Below are 13,380 nucleotides of genomic sequence, written 5' to 3'. Positions count from 1 at the left end.
CTAATGAACACCAACTACAGGGCACGGAGAAAACCTAGCCTGGGTTGCGTATCAAGTGCAATCACACAGGCTGAACCAGAGCATTACCTGCTTCTCACAACTTGGAGTAGATTCAGCCCCTCTCGGCAAGCTCTAAGATATACTAACACAATGAAGTCAAAGCCTTGGCTCTTTTCCATATTCATCTGAAATGCAGTAGCACTAATGAACAAGTTACCAGGAGGCAGTTTTACCTTTATTTTTTGAGGATCTAAACCGTTGAGCAGCTCTGTGAAGGCCTGAGCGGCACTGCGGCAGCGCTGCTCCAACAAAGCTGTGTAACCATCCTGGATCAGGCTTCTGAGCATTTTCATTATATTGGCAAAATCCTGCAAAAGAGAAATTGTTTTAGTAATCTAGAGTTATCCATGTTTGGTCTAACACTTAAGATGCCAAAGTTCATCACTGGGCAGTTATATTTTATAACTCATCATAAAATATGTAAATACCCAAAGCTATCCTTGATGCATTATAATCCTTTATCAGCGCAGCACCATTAAAGTAAAAATTAAAAGGTACTGCCTTCACCATCTTAATTCCAACACTTCTAGTGCTGCCCATGACAAGAAAGGGTAGTTCATTTCACACTATATGGTGCCTTAATGCCTTGAATGAACTGATTCCATTCTAACCTCTTTCATTCTACAAAACAGACCCATATTGCCTCCTGTTTCCAATGGAAATTACTGCCCTCAATACAGAACAAATAAATGGTCTGTACTGAAAGCTCTGTGAGAGCGGGCTGACTCGAACTGCCATACACTCAATCTCTCCCAGTCTTCAGCGTATGCAAGGGCCTAAATAAAAGTGTGGTGAACGAACAACAGCTCAAAAAAACCTGTTATTTATATTTAAATAATCTTTTGATCTTTACAGGCTGTCTTTACAATTTAAGTCCTTAATGGTTTTTAGAACCAGTAAAATCAATATAAAATGACATAATTTTAAAATCTCCAACTGTTAGATTCTAAAAATGCTTTTATGCAACTAACTAGAAAGCTGTTGAAATTGATTAGAAAACTGATTAAAAATGTGTAAAACACGCTTCATTCCATCAGTCCTTAGTAAGATATCTGTCACATATACCTAAAATAGCTAACTGAATTTTAAAATGACCCTACATATTGAAAAAAGTATTGTGTTCTATGTTGGTATACATTTTGGAGAGGTGAAGTTTAAAACCAATATTTTATCTTACAAGAAATAAAATTGTGTTTACATAAAGCACTGAATTGTCAAAGCAGACTCATATAAATCACATTTAACAGAAAGAGACAACCTTTCACTGTAATATACATTCTACAGGTATTCAATGACTGAAATAGTGACTAGCCATGGCTCTGTAAATTCTGGATTCCATGAAGGTTTCTATTTCTTCTTGAGTCAATTTTTATAAGTTATATTTTTCTAGCAACTTGTCCTTTTGGTCTATATACATTTTCAAATTTCTTGGTATACTTCTGTTCATTATAGGATTTGTAATATTCAAGGGTCTATAGTAATGCACTGTTTTTCATTCTTGAAATTGTTTTATTGTGCCTTCTTTTTTTTCTCTCAGTCAGTGTGTGCAAATTTTATGTTGCCAAAGAATCAACTTTTAGCTTGGGGATTCTTCATTACATGTTGTTTCCACTTCATTATTTCCTACTTTGTTATATCCTCCTACTTTCTTTGAGTTTTTTCTCTAGCTCTTGGGATGAAGGCTTTATTAATTTAAAAGTCTTTATTCTTTTAATACATGCATTTAGCTTGATAAATTTCCTTCAAAGTAATCTTTTTGTTATATATCCCTTGCATTATTCCAGACGTTTTGTTTCAGAGCAGTTTTAGGTTTACAACAAAATTGAGAGGAAGATACAGAGATTTCTAAATGCTCCTTTCCCCTTTACATGCATAGCTTCCCCCACTATAAACGTCACTCATCAGAATGGTGTGTGCATGTGTGTGTGTGTGTGTGTGTGTGTGTGTGTGTGTGTGTGTGTGTGTGTGTGTATGTGTATATATATATATATAAATAATCAAGGATGAACACACAGACAAATCATAATCACCCAGCGTCCATAGTTTACCACTCTTGGTGTTGTACATTCCACAGGTTTGGACAAATGCATAATGACTATATGTATCATTTAAACTATCAAGTCAGAGGAATTTCACAGCCTGAAAAATCCTCTGTGCTCTGCATATTCAACTCTTCCTCCTTAATGTACATTTTTTATTACTTATGTTTTAAACATCACAGAAAGAATATTATATACAAAATTATCTGATAAATCATTCAAAGAATAAAGAGTCTGCTGTTTAATGGTTTTATAGTTAAGTATAATAAAACCACAAGTGCTCAAACCTTTTTAAAAATAATTTAAATCTTAAAATATTTAACTTAATAGTTAAAACTTTGGGAAGCAATGATTCTCAAATCTATAGTGTTAATCATGAGTTAAATCTCCAGTTCATATAATAAGCAAGTTAAAATCCAAACTATGGATAGTTTGGTTTCTTAGCAATCATCTATTAAATCATGTCTATAACTAAAATTATAAGGAAAAAAAACTTAAGAGATATACATGATTAGACTTAATTCATGTGAAAAATGTTATGTCCAAGAATGTGCTTTTCCTTTAGAAAAGGTTTTCCTTTACCTGGTGTGCAGCTCTCGAAGACTTAGAAAACTGTTTCTCTAAGATGTTTTTCAAATCTACTGGTAAACTCCCTTGTGAACCAGAACTAAAAAAGAAAAGAATTGTTTTGAATTATTTTAAAATAAAACAATCCTGCTTAAATTTAAAGAAAAATATTAGTTACTGAAGGTCATTTTAAACAGTGAGTAAATGGAGAATTACTAGTTCTTAAATAGAAATATTACCAAGATGCCAATTCTCTCCAAATTAATCTCTAAATCCAATAAAAATCCTCATAAAATTAGAGGGGGAGGGGGAACCAGATGAACTGATTAATGAGATGATATGGAAGAATAGCTTTAAAAAAAAAGAAATTGGGAGGATTTATGCTAATCACCAAGTTATTACAGATCTAGTCACCGATAACAACAAAGTCCTGACGCAAGAAAAGTGCCCGATGAACACCGCAAGGGTGCTCCATCTCACGCGAAAATCTAGTAAGATATAACCTTTCCAGAAAGCCTGACCCCCAATGCTGGTGAGGTTAGGGAAGATTCAGGTGCTCTAGGTGGTGTTTTCTGACACCAAATGTGTAAATTTCTGGACATCAAATACTTGTCATTTTTCCACACCAATTTTCCAACACCAACTGAATGTCCAACAATTCAATTCAATTTTGACACCACCTCTGGAGTTAATAACTCAGGCCCCACAGGTTAAAGGTCCAGTCCTACAAGACTGCCCTCATTTCAGCCTCACTGGGGTACCCAAGCTATCCACACTTCTGCCCCACCAACTACAAACTCAAGTGTTCCCATGACCAATCCTTAGGTTCAACAATTCCCTAGGACAATTCACAGAACCCAGAAAAGCACTTTAATTACTATTACAGTTTATTAGGAAAGATATAACTTAGGATCAGCCCCAATGCAAAGGATGCACAGGACGATGTGGGGAGAGGTGTCACAGAGCCTTCAAGCTGTCTGGAGAGTGCACCACCTTCCCAGCATCCTGAAGTATTCACCAACCCAAATGCTCCCTGAGCCCCTAAGTTTAGAGGTTTTTTAACTGAGGTTTTATTACACAGGCAAGAATGATTAAATTACTGACCACTGGTGACTAAACTCAATTTCCAGCTCTCTTTCTTCCCCCTAGAGATCAGGGGGTGAGGCTGAAAGTTCCAACCAATCACAAGCTTGGTCTTTCTGGTGACCAGCCTCAATCCTGGAGGTAGGGGCCCAGCCTTGAGTCACTTCATTAGTATAAACTCAAGTAGGGAGAAAAGGAACTCGTTACGAATAACGAAGCAAATAATTCATAACTCAGGAAATTCCAAGGGTCTTAGGAGTTCTGTGCCAGGAACTGGGGACAAAGACCAAGTATATAAATATTTTTATTATACCACACCCCTTCACACAGCTTAATGGGAGTGTCAACAGTGCTCATATTCTGAGAGGAAAACTTGGCAATATCTACCAAAGTTAAAATTATGCATCTCCTTTGACAGCAATTCCACTCTAGAAATTTCTCCTTCACATACATCTACACTATGAAATATCCTACAGCCATGAAAATGAAGGATGTAGACCTCCATGTTCTGATATGGGAAGGTATTCAAGGTATTTTGAAAGAGATAAAAAAGCAAGCTGTAGGCTGGAGCGGTCCTAACAACCAGGAAAATAATAATGTGAACAATAATGATAGTTGAAGTGTATTCAGTATTTACCATGTTCCAGGGCTCTAAATTTTTTATGTGGTTATCCCTTTTAATTGTTAAATAACCTCACAAAGTAGACACAACCAAGAAGAGCGTTCAGCTTGAAAACAGAAACAAAGTATTACGAAAATAAATTTAACAAAATGGGTTAAAATGATAACTATGTATTCAAAGAATGATCATGGATTTGGTTTTGGTTTCTTTCTGTGGTGAGGGGAGGGGGGCCAGGAGGGAGATGCAGGACTTTTCTAACAAATAATAGAATAACATAAGGCACTATGGCCTTGCTTTGTATTTAATTTTTGTAGCATCATCCAAAAATGTTCATTTTTTACATGATATGTGGAATCTAAAAAAAGAAAAAAGAAGACACTGATGAACTCATCTACAAAACAAAAACAGACTCGAAGACATAGTAAACAATCATGGTTACCGGAAGGGATAAATTTGCAAATATTAACCACCATATATATAAATAGATAAAAAACAGATTTCTTCTGTACAGTACAGGGAACTATATTCAATATCTTATAATAACCTATAATGAAAAAGAATATGAAAATGAATATACGTATGTGTATATATGACTGGGACATTATGCTGTATACCAGAAACTGACACACTGTAACTGACTATCCTTTAATTAAAAAAAAAAAGTTTTTTTAAATGTCATTTTTTAAAAATGGGGCTTTACTAATTTCTCTTAGTGCTTTGATATTCCATCATTCTCCTTGAAGCACCTATCAAGGAATGAGCCTTAAGAGATGAAAACTGGTATAACTGCGGCAAAATTGGCTTAGTAGTTTCTTCAGCATCACTTTCACTGACTTCATGAATTTCTCTATCTGTTGTAAGATTTATAATTCCACTTTGTCATCAATTTGTATCTTTGTAGGTAGCAGATTAACTATAAAGACAGGTGGTAAGAGTTCCTACTGTTAATTGGGGGAAAACGTTTGGTAGAACTAATTTTATAAGTGGTCAATTCATTAGTAAATCCTTTTCTCTAATGGGATAATTACTCAAAAGAGCCTCTGAATAAACATATACTCGTGCCAGTGTATGCAGAGCAAGTTCCTAGATGGCCAAGAAACTACTAACAGCAAGCTTTTAAAGGAAGGCACTAGAGAAGGAATAGACAGAGATGAAATACAGTGAACAGGGAAGGAGACTAAATTTTCACTTTATACCTGTCTGAATATTTTTCTCTTATGAGCATGTACTTTGGAATGTTAAAAAATCAATACTGATATATCTCATATTTATGACTTTCAGAAATCAGTATTAACATCTAGGATTAATCATCCTTTAGCCAAAAATGACCCTCTCCTAAAGACATGCCTTGATAGTTGAAAGGGATTTTAGTACTTACGATAATACACATATGTAAAGGCAGGTACTACCTGAAAGAGACTTCCTTTCCCTTTTTCTTTTTTCTTGGGAGGAGAACATTATGGAAACAAAACCAAACCAAAAAAAACCCTTAGATAAAAAACATACCTGAACTTCTCCAATTCATTGTTTCGGGATTTTTGTTTTCCTTTATATTTTGGAGGCTGGCCTGCAAATATAAAAGTATTTATTCTTGAAATCTGTACATAAAAATCTACAAGCTTGAAAGTAAAACAATAAAAGAAAATGTAAATTGGACTAAGAAAGCAAAGGAAGCAATATTATGTGAGTCAAACTATAAACAAGTAAGCCAAAAAAGAAGCTACTGATGCTTTTCAATGTGTGCTATAAAATTATTATAAACTATAATCATGATTATCATTTAGGCCTACAGTAGATACAGAAGAGATACAGGCTGTAGCTCCTGTCCTCAGGTAGCTCATAACAAATGGGAAGAAAAGACAGTCACTTCAGTAATTAAACAATCCCCACTAAGAAAAGAAGATATCATGTTGTTACTGACGTGTTAATTCCACAGTAACTGCTCTTATACCTCCAAGAAGGGAGAAATCACTTGAGCTGGAGTGGCTGGGAAAAGCGTTAGCGGGAATGCAGCATTTGTGTTTAGTTTTAAGGACAAGTAGGATTGGCACAGAATGGGCCAAATGAAGTTCATTTTAAGAAACACTAAGTAAACCTGTGTGATTTTGCAAGTTGAGTCAGGACAGGCTGGAAAGGGGCTGCAAGGGCAGGCTGGGGTGAGTGTTTAGAGGCCCAGTGTTTCTGATCCCCCAGCTCTGTGAGCTCAGCCTTTACCTCACCCACAGGAGTAGGGAGCACTGTACACTCTTAGGCGGGGAGGACATTTGTAAAGCTGTATAGGACAGAGCACAGCAACAGGGACAGGGTGTACTGATGGAAGCTTCAGGAGAGACAGCAGAGGCAAGTCAGAGCCTATGTATTAGGGAGGGGAATGAGAGCCTGAGCTGGTTCTGGAGGCCTCAGAAGACAAAAGCGGCTTCTAAAAAGATACAAGAGTTCTGCATGAACTAGGGCAAAATGATTTAATCTAACCCTGGGATCTCAATTTATTTGACTTGAATGTAGATGCGGAAATGTGGACAGTATTTAAATTATTTATTTAAATGTGCTATCTGATAATAACGGCCTGAGAAATATCAAATTAAAAGCTGTTTTCCAAAAAAAAAAAAAAAAAAAAGTTTGGTCCTCAAAGTTTTTCCATATGCTATGAGAGTCACATCAGCTCAGGTAAGCACCTGAGTTTGCCCCCTCTGTAACTCTGCTGAAGTGCTAACTACTAGTAAGTAGTTGCATACGTAGCACTGGAGCCTAAGAGGAGGCAGAACTGCAGGAAGCAAAAGACAGAAATGGCTGCCACAAGTAAAAACACTGAAAAAAAACCCAAATGAACCAAAACACAAGTGAAAAGCAAAGAGAGCAACAGGATCACTAACCAGAAGGCCAACAATCTCACCACAGCAAGCCCAGAAGGCACACATGAAAGCGTGAGATTAGTAACCTGTGTGCAGTAACAACCCTGAGTCATCAAGAAAATCCGTGTGTGTAACTGACTCACTCTGCTGTACACCTGAAACTAACACAACATCGTAGATCAACTATACTTCAATTTTTTTTTAAATGGCTAAAAAAAGGAGAGAAAAATCTGTATTCTCTTAAACCCTGTTTTAAAAGAGAAGAATGTAATCCCTTTAGAATGATTTCCATCAAAATCTGGCAGTATAAAGGGAGACTAATAAGTGAGGCTTGAGTATTCGCTCTTCTGGAACCTTTCATTTCCCAAAGATGCCAAGTAGGTGAGGTCCTGTTGGTGTCCCCGTTTTTATAAGTGCATAAATAAAAATATGTACTAAGCAAATATAATTTAAATAAACTAGTATTAGACTAAAGCACCCATTCTCAACAGGGGCGACATCAGCCCCAAGAAGGTTATTAGGAGATGAAAAATACCGAACTCTTTTTATATATAAAGCACATAGGTACACAGAACATAAACAGATTAACAGTATCTGTGGTATCATGAGAAGAGTGCTATTAGGGAAAAAAATGTCTAAAAAGGCTCTAGGGGCAGGAAGTAGATAATGAAATAAAAGGTGAGAAACACTGGCCTAGTGAAAATTAGCAGACCACGAAGAACTTCATCTCTCCTTTCCATTCCTTCTATTTGGACTTCCAAAATTAAATGTATTAAATAATATGAAAAGACTAAGCACTGATTTCAAATAAACATTCAATGTTTTCTTGACACAGAAGCATTGTAAAGTAAAAGGAGAACAACAGAAAATATAAGTGAGGCTTGGGCAAATTCTGGAGCACAGAAGTTTGGCCAACACTGCACTAAGTCAGCCACAATTTACGTAAGGAAAAAAAACTCACTTGATGGCGGTAGAAATTCAGGATGACAGTCACAATCATCTACCTTCAAAGCTTCGTCTGCCGCCTACCATGAAAATAAAATTAGTAAGACTTCCCAAAAAATAAGGCCATGAAGAATTCAATGGCTAAATAATAAAATAGAGAACAGTATTTATCTGACACCTAAAATAGCCAGCTTTACCAAATGAATAAACAAACAAAATGGCAAGTATTGAACAATAAATACTGAATTAATACTATCACATCCTTCCTCATGCTCCTCTCCCTAACTGCATACAACCTCTTCAAGATTTTCATTATTAACAACAAAAGGATTATATGGTGGGTTGGAAACATTCCCTTCAATGCCTACTTCCCATCTAACCCAAAACACCAATTCCCTTTTTTCGCCCTCAAAGCCCAGGAAGAAATGTAAATGTGAACTTGGTGATAACCTGCTAAGTTTTGAGTATACTACAGTTCAGACGCTAGCTCAGATACAGGTCATCTGGACACTGGTCACAGAGCCAGGCTATAGGCTTAGAGGTGCCCTAAGAAATCATCACACTGAAGTTCTGCTGAGCAAAGCAATGAACCAAGGGCTAGGGACCACTGCTGTTAAGAGCAGCAAGAGGCTGCAGAAAATACCTTGGGCAGAAATTGGGATGGGGTGCCTCCAAGACCCAGCACAGCACAAGCTGGGTGGGTGGGCCGGTGCAGTACCAGGCAGTCAAGCAGATTACAGACCCCACTGTCACTCATTCCAAGTGACTGTTTGGTTGAGAGACAAGTAAAGGGAAAAAAGGGAACTATCCAAGTGGCAAAATGAAATTTAGGAAAAATATTTTGAAAGCCCACAAATGTGATTTCAAAAGAAATTCTGTAATGCTGAAATAATATCTTTAAGACTGTAGTCATAGGAGGTAGCCAGATTATTTATTAAAAAGAGAATCATTCTTTTGATATCAATAGGCAAAAAGGGGTTCGTATTACCAAAATACTTAGTTTCCATTATCAAAAAATATTATCAGACTATCTGTACTTGAAATTACAATTTTAATTTTAGTTTTTAATTGAGCTTACCTTTAGATTCTGATTACCACCGTTTGCCATTTCGTGGTTAGTTTTTCTGGAATATTTTTCAGTCTCCACAAAGTTAAGCGACGTACTAAATGCAGGTGCTGATAAACTAGGTATGCAGGCCCTGAGTGGTAATAAAAGAAATAATCATTTTATTTCTATTGATGAACATTTTTAAAAAGTTATCCCTCAAACAAAGAAATTTCAGCAATTATAGCCTTTTTTCCTTGAAAGCAAGGTAATGCTGTTTCAAAAAGAATCTCTACCTCTGAGACTGGGTTTTATACATAAATATTACTTTAAATTTGGTATTAAAACCTCAAAATAGATTAAGAACAGTTTAAGATATGTATCCTAGTTTCTAATATTAAAATAAGGAAGTCCCCCTGTTTTAAATTTAAGAGCGTCAGAATCTTAGGCATCTAAGCATGTGGAAAAAGCTTAATCCATTTTAATTACCAAGTTAAAAAGAGAATCCTGGCTGCAATTTGTTTTCTTATGAGCATACTGAAGTCTATCTGCTGTCTATTTCTAACAGAAGTGTCTTAGCCTTTGAAAAAATATCAGGAGGCTGGAGGCAGATGTTTCCAGGACAGAGGTGAAGAGTAAAAGGAGCAGACTGTACCCCTGCTCCATGCTTTTGGCTGCCAGGACCCTCATGGCCAAAACTGGCGCCATTTAAGCACAGTAACAACCAATTACCATCTCACCCCTCTTTGTCCACAGGTCTAGGCTACTGATCTCCAATATATACATATGCAGGTGGTTCAGCACAACAGTAAGCAAACCAAATCCAACAAATCACAGGTCTCCTGATCTTACAAAGACTTTAAAAAGTCTCCTTTCATCCTTCCATCCCCAGCTTTACTGTGGTTACTATTATCTACTAACGCATCAAACAGCAATTCTTAAACTCACAGAGCAAAATCCTTCCAAGCAACAGCTACCCATCTGATATGAACTCACCTGCTTTCGTAAAAGGCTTTAATTGGATTCCTAGTTGGTGTTCGACCTATAAAAGCAATCACACATACACGGTAATCAGCGGATTGGCAACACATACTTTAAGATTTTCACATTTCCTTTGAGCTGACATTAAGAATATCAAATACAGACAACTGAAAAATAAACCTAAACAACTTCACGTTTTCTGGATATTTTTAGTTTTTGGATGGTGTTAACAAAATGTTACACAAAGACATCCCGTTATATGTGATCTTTGACTAGATGCAGCAATATATAAATCTGAATTAGAGATGGTAACTGTCTTCAAAGAGCTCACAATCTTATAATCATGTTATGTTGGATGACAACATCTGCTAGCAAAATAGGACTGCTCAGCTCAGCTTCATGAGACACTGACTACACAGAGAAGAACAGGAAAGGTCAGTATGTTCAAAGTATAGAGTCAGGTAACTTCAGGCACTGGGGAAAGCAAAATTACTTAGGAGAGAAAACAAGGGCAGAATGAGAATCTAGAATCCCTAGCCTAATTTTGAGGGTATATATATATGTGTGTGTGTGTGTGTGTGTGTGTATATACACATTAAGTATACTAAGAATTAGCCACAAACGGTGAAGGGCCTTTTCTTAAGGAAGTAATTATAATAATGGAGGAAAAAATTTAAAACAACTTGGTTTCAAAAAGGCTTTACTTCATTCAAAACTTCAAAAAGGCATTTTTTTTTTTACAAAAGAATAATAATTTGTTGCTGTCTGTTTCAATAAAAATACGAATCATTTATAATTACCTACTGGAATGTAATACTAACATAATTCTACATGAATAGAAATGAAAAACTTAAGTGAGTTGACTAAGATAACAAATTAAGTACAAATCATCTGAGAATTGATTTATGGTCCTCCATTAATCCAAGAAACCCACCTTCAAAAGTTTTAAAGGGAATTCGACTGTAACCAAAAGAATCTTAGGTGAAATACCTTGCAGGTCTTCTATTTGTTTTTGTAACTTTACATGCTGCTGAATTAGATCCTTGATTCCCTCAGGGTCATTTTTACAGAGTTTTTGAGCTTTTATGTTTGCTTGCAGGGCCCAGTCATACTCCCCCAGCATAGAAAGAGCAGCACAATAACGATAATGACCCTGTTCCAAAAAGATAAATTTAATTTTTTCTCAAAAATATGCTTAAGTTAAAGAAAATAGATAAAGAAAAAATATTTTGCTTGAAAACTGGTTAAGATGTTAGATTAGGAGCCTATCAATAAAAAATAAAATGTTATTATCTCTCAGGAAATAAAATTACCTAAATGAGCTAAGTGAAAAGTTATGAACAGTAATCACAGTATTTTTTAACAACTGACTAGAGATCAGTATTTCTGTACCTCCCCAAAGAAAATAATTCAAACTTTATTGAACGTATTCTACTAATAAAGAAATACATTATTTTGTATCAAGTTAACTATAAAAATAATTCATTATAAATGAGTAACAATTTTTTTCAAAATACTTGCAGGCAATAATAGTCTTTAAGTCATTACATTCCCTACGTTTTTGGAATCAAAAGAATTTTAGCGCTGATAGGAACAAACAGCTTGTGCAGTAGTTTCCCAACCCCTTGACAAGCACAGGCACAGATAAGGGATGTATCCAGGGTAGATCTTCCTTCTCTCTGTCTTAATCAGCTTTTAAGTAGTTTATCTCTAAGTATAGTTCTTGGCTTCAAGAAAAGATCCAAAACCACTGATTTATTCGTAATTCCAATGATTGGGTTTTTTTGTTTTGTTTTTTTGCTGCAGAACCATAGTCCTGGCTGCTCCATTTATGCAGACTGGGAAATCTTCTATATTAAACATGAACATTTTAATCTAGAAAGCTAATATTACCAAACCTGGGGCTAACTTAGCCAACTCCCAAACCAAACTCCCACTGTATGTCCACCTAAGAAGCAAGTTACAAATGTAAGAGGCCTATTGCCACGTTTATTTAGAGACAAACAAAAGAGCTTGGATCTTAGGACTCCAGGTCCAGAGCTCTTTCCTCTACTATACATTTTACAAAGAGCATTCTGATTCTATGAGAAAGTATGAAATCAGAAGTAAGTGATCCTTTTAAGAAAGATAAACCCTCCACTGAGAGAAGTCAGAAACAACCAGAGGCCCTCTGCTAATGCAGGCTCAGTGCCTGTAGACTCCGGCTCTGGTGCACCAGCCCCACTCGGGAGTTCTGGAGCACTTCTTAGCCAGACTATTTGAGCTCAGATCGATGATTCCAGTCCAGAGTGCATTTAGTTAAACTCCGCTTTTCCTCCAACAGCATAAGAAAATAGAGATCTCACAGATACGCTACAACACCAAAATTCTATCCACTAAGCATGTATCAACTTAAAGTCTAGATAAGTGCATTAAATAGATCACAGCGTAAGAAATTATAAGAGATTATAAACCCTACCTGGTAAATTTGTAGAAAACACTTTATTTCTTTCTCTTTTCCACCCACCTTTCTCATCCTTTACTGAGTCGTTTTCCCTAGACTCTGTAAAACCCAGTATAACTTCAATCAGTTGAAAAAAGTTTATTCAGGTATCTCTGCTGAAGTTGTCTGAATTTAAAGGTATCTCAGAAAGTTTCTTGAACCCAATTACAAAAGAAAGTTTTGTTCTCTGACACCATCTCCTTCTCTATCACATATATTGTTCATCTGCCTAGCATCCCCTCCTTTTTTGCACCCCCATATCCCTACTCCACACAGTAACGGCAGGACTGTCAACCCTAGTGCCCCATCTCAACAATGTCTGGTGGAGCAGAAGCATAGCTGTGACCCTGGAGATTGATCCATGGAGATATACCACTGCCCAGGTCACAGTAACTGATCCACAGGCAGGCACATGGCTCAACCAAGATCAGGTTGAGGCATCCCACAGGTGTACTACCTAAATACTAAAAGAGGTCCTCTTTCCACTAGAATTAACAGTTATTAGGATATCAGTTTGGGGCTTCCACTTTTTCAAAATGAAGGCAAGAGAGTCTATGCTCTAATTACCACTTCTGGTCAAGATGGAGTAACGGACTGGATACACCCTCTTGTCTAAAACAAACAAGGACAAAATATATGAAACAAAGGTTTGCAAACAAGACACTGGGTATCAGGCAGTGATCCCTCAGAGATGAGAAACACAG

General features: G+C 36.4%; 1 protein-coding gene across 18 annotated transcripts in view; it reads right to left on the bottom strand.

Moving 5' to 3' along the window:
• Positions 1-13,380, bottom strand: part of TTC3 (tetratricopeptide repeat domain 3) — a 109,617-nt gene that overhangs the window by 59,493 nt on the left and 36,744 nt on the right. For 14 of the 18 annotated variants that reach the window (XM_064475859.1, XM_031459393.2, XM_031459398.2 and 11 more), the window contains 7 exons: positions 11,185-11,347; positions 10,210-10,255; positions 9,247-9,367; positions 8,185-8,248; positions 5,878-5,938; positions 2,682-2,766; positions 234-368 (listed from right to left, as the gene is read on the bottom strand). In XM_064475859.1, coding sequence (XP_064331929.1) covers positions 234-368; positions 2,682-2,766; positions 5,878-5,938; positions 8,185-8,248; positions 9,247-9,367; positions 10,210-10,255; positions 11,185-11,347 — 675 coding nt within the window. The remainder of the gene's footprint in view (positions 1-233; positions 369-2,681; positions 2,767-5,877; positions 5,939-8,184; positions 8,249-9,246; positions 9,368-10,209; positions 10,256-11,184; positions 11,348-13,380) is intronic. The other 4 variants (XM_064475881.1, XM_064475886.1, XM_064475885.1 and 1 more) reach the window with 1 other exon arrangement.

This window comes from Camelus dromedarius, chromosome 2, assembly GCF_036321535.1.
Source record: "Camelus dromedarius isolate mCamDro1 chromosome 2, mCamDro1.pat, whole genome shotgun sequence".
NCBI lineage: Eukaryota > Metazoa > Chordata > Mammalia > Artiodactyla > Camelidae > Camelus > Camelus dromedarius.
This window is presented reverse-complemented; position numbering and strand designations above follow the sequence as displayed.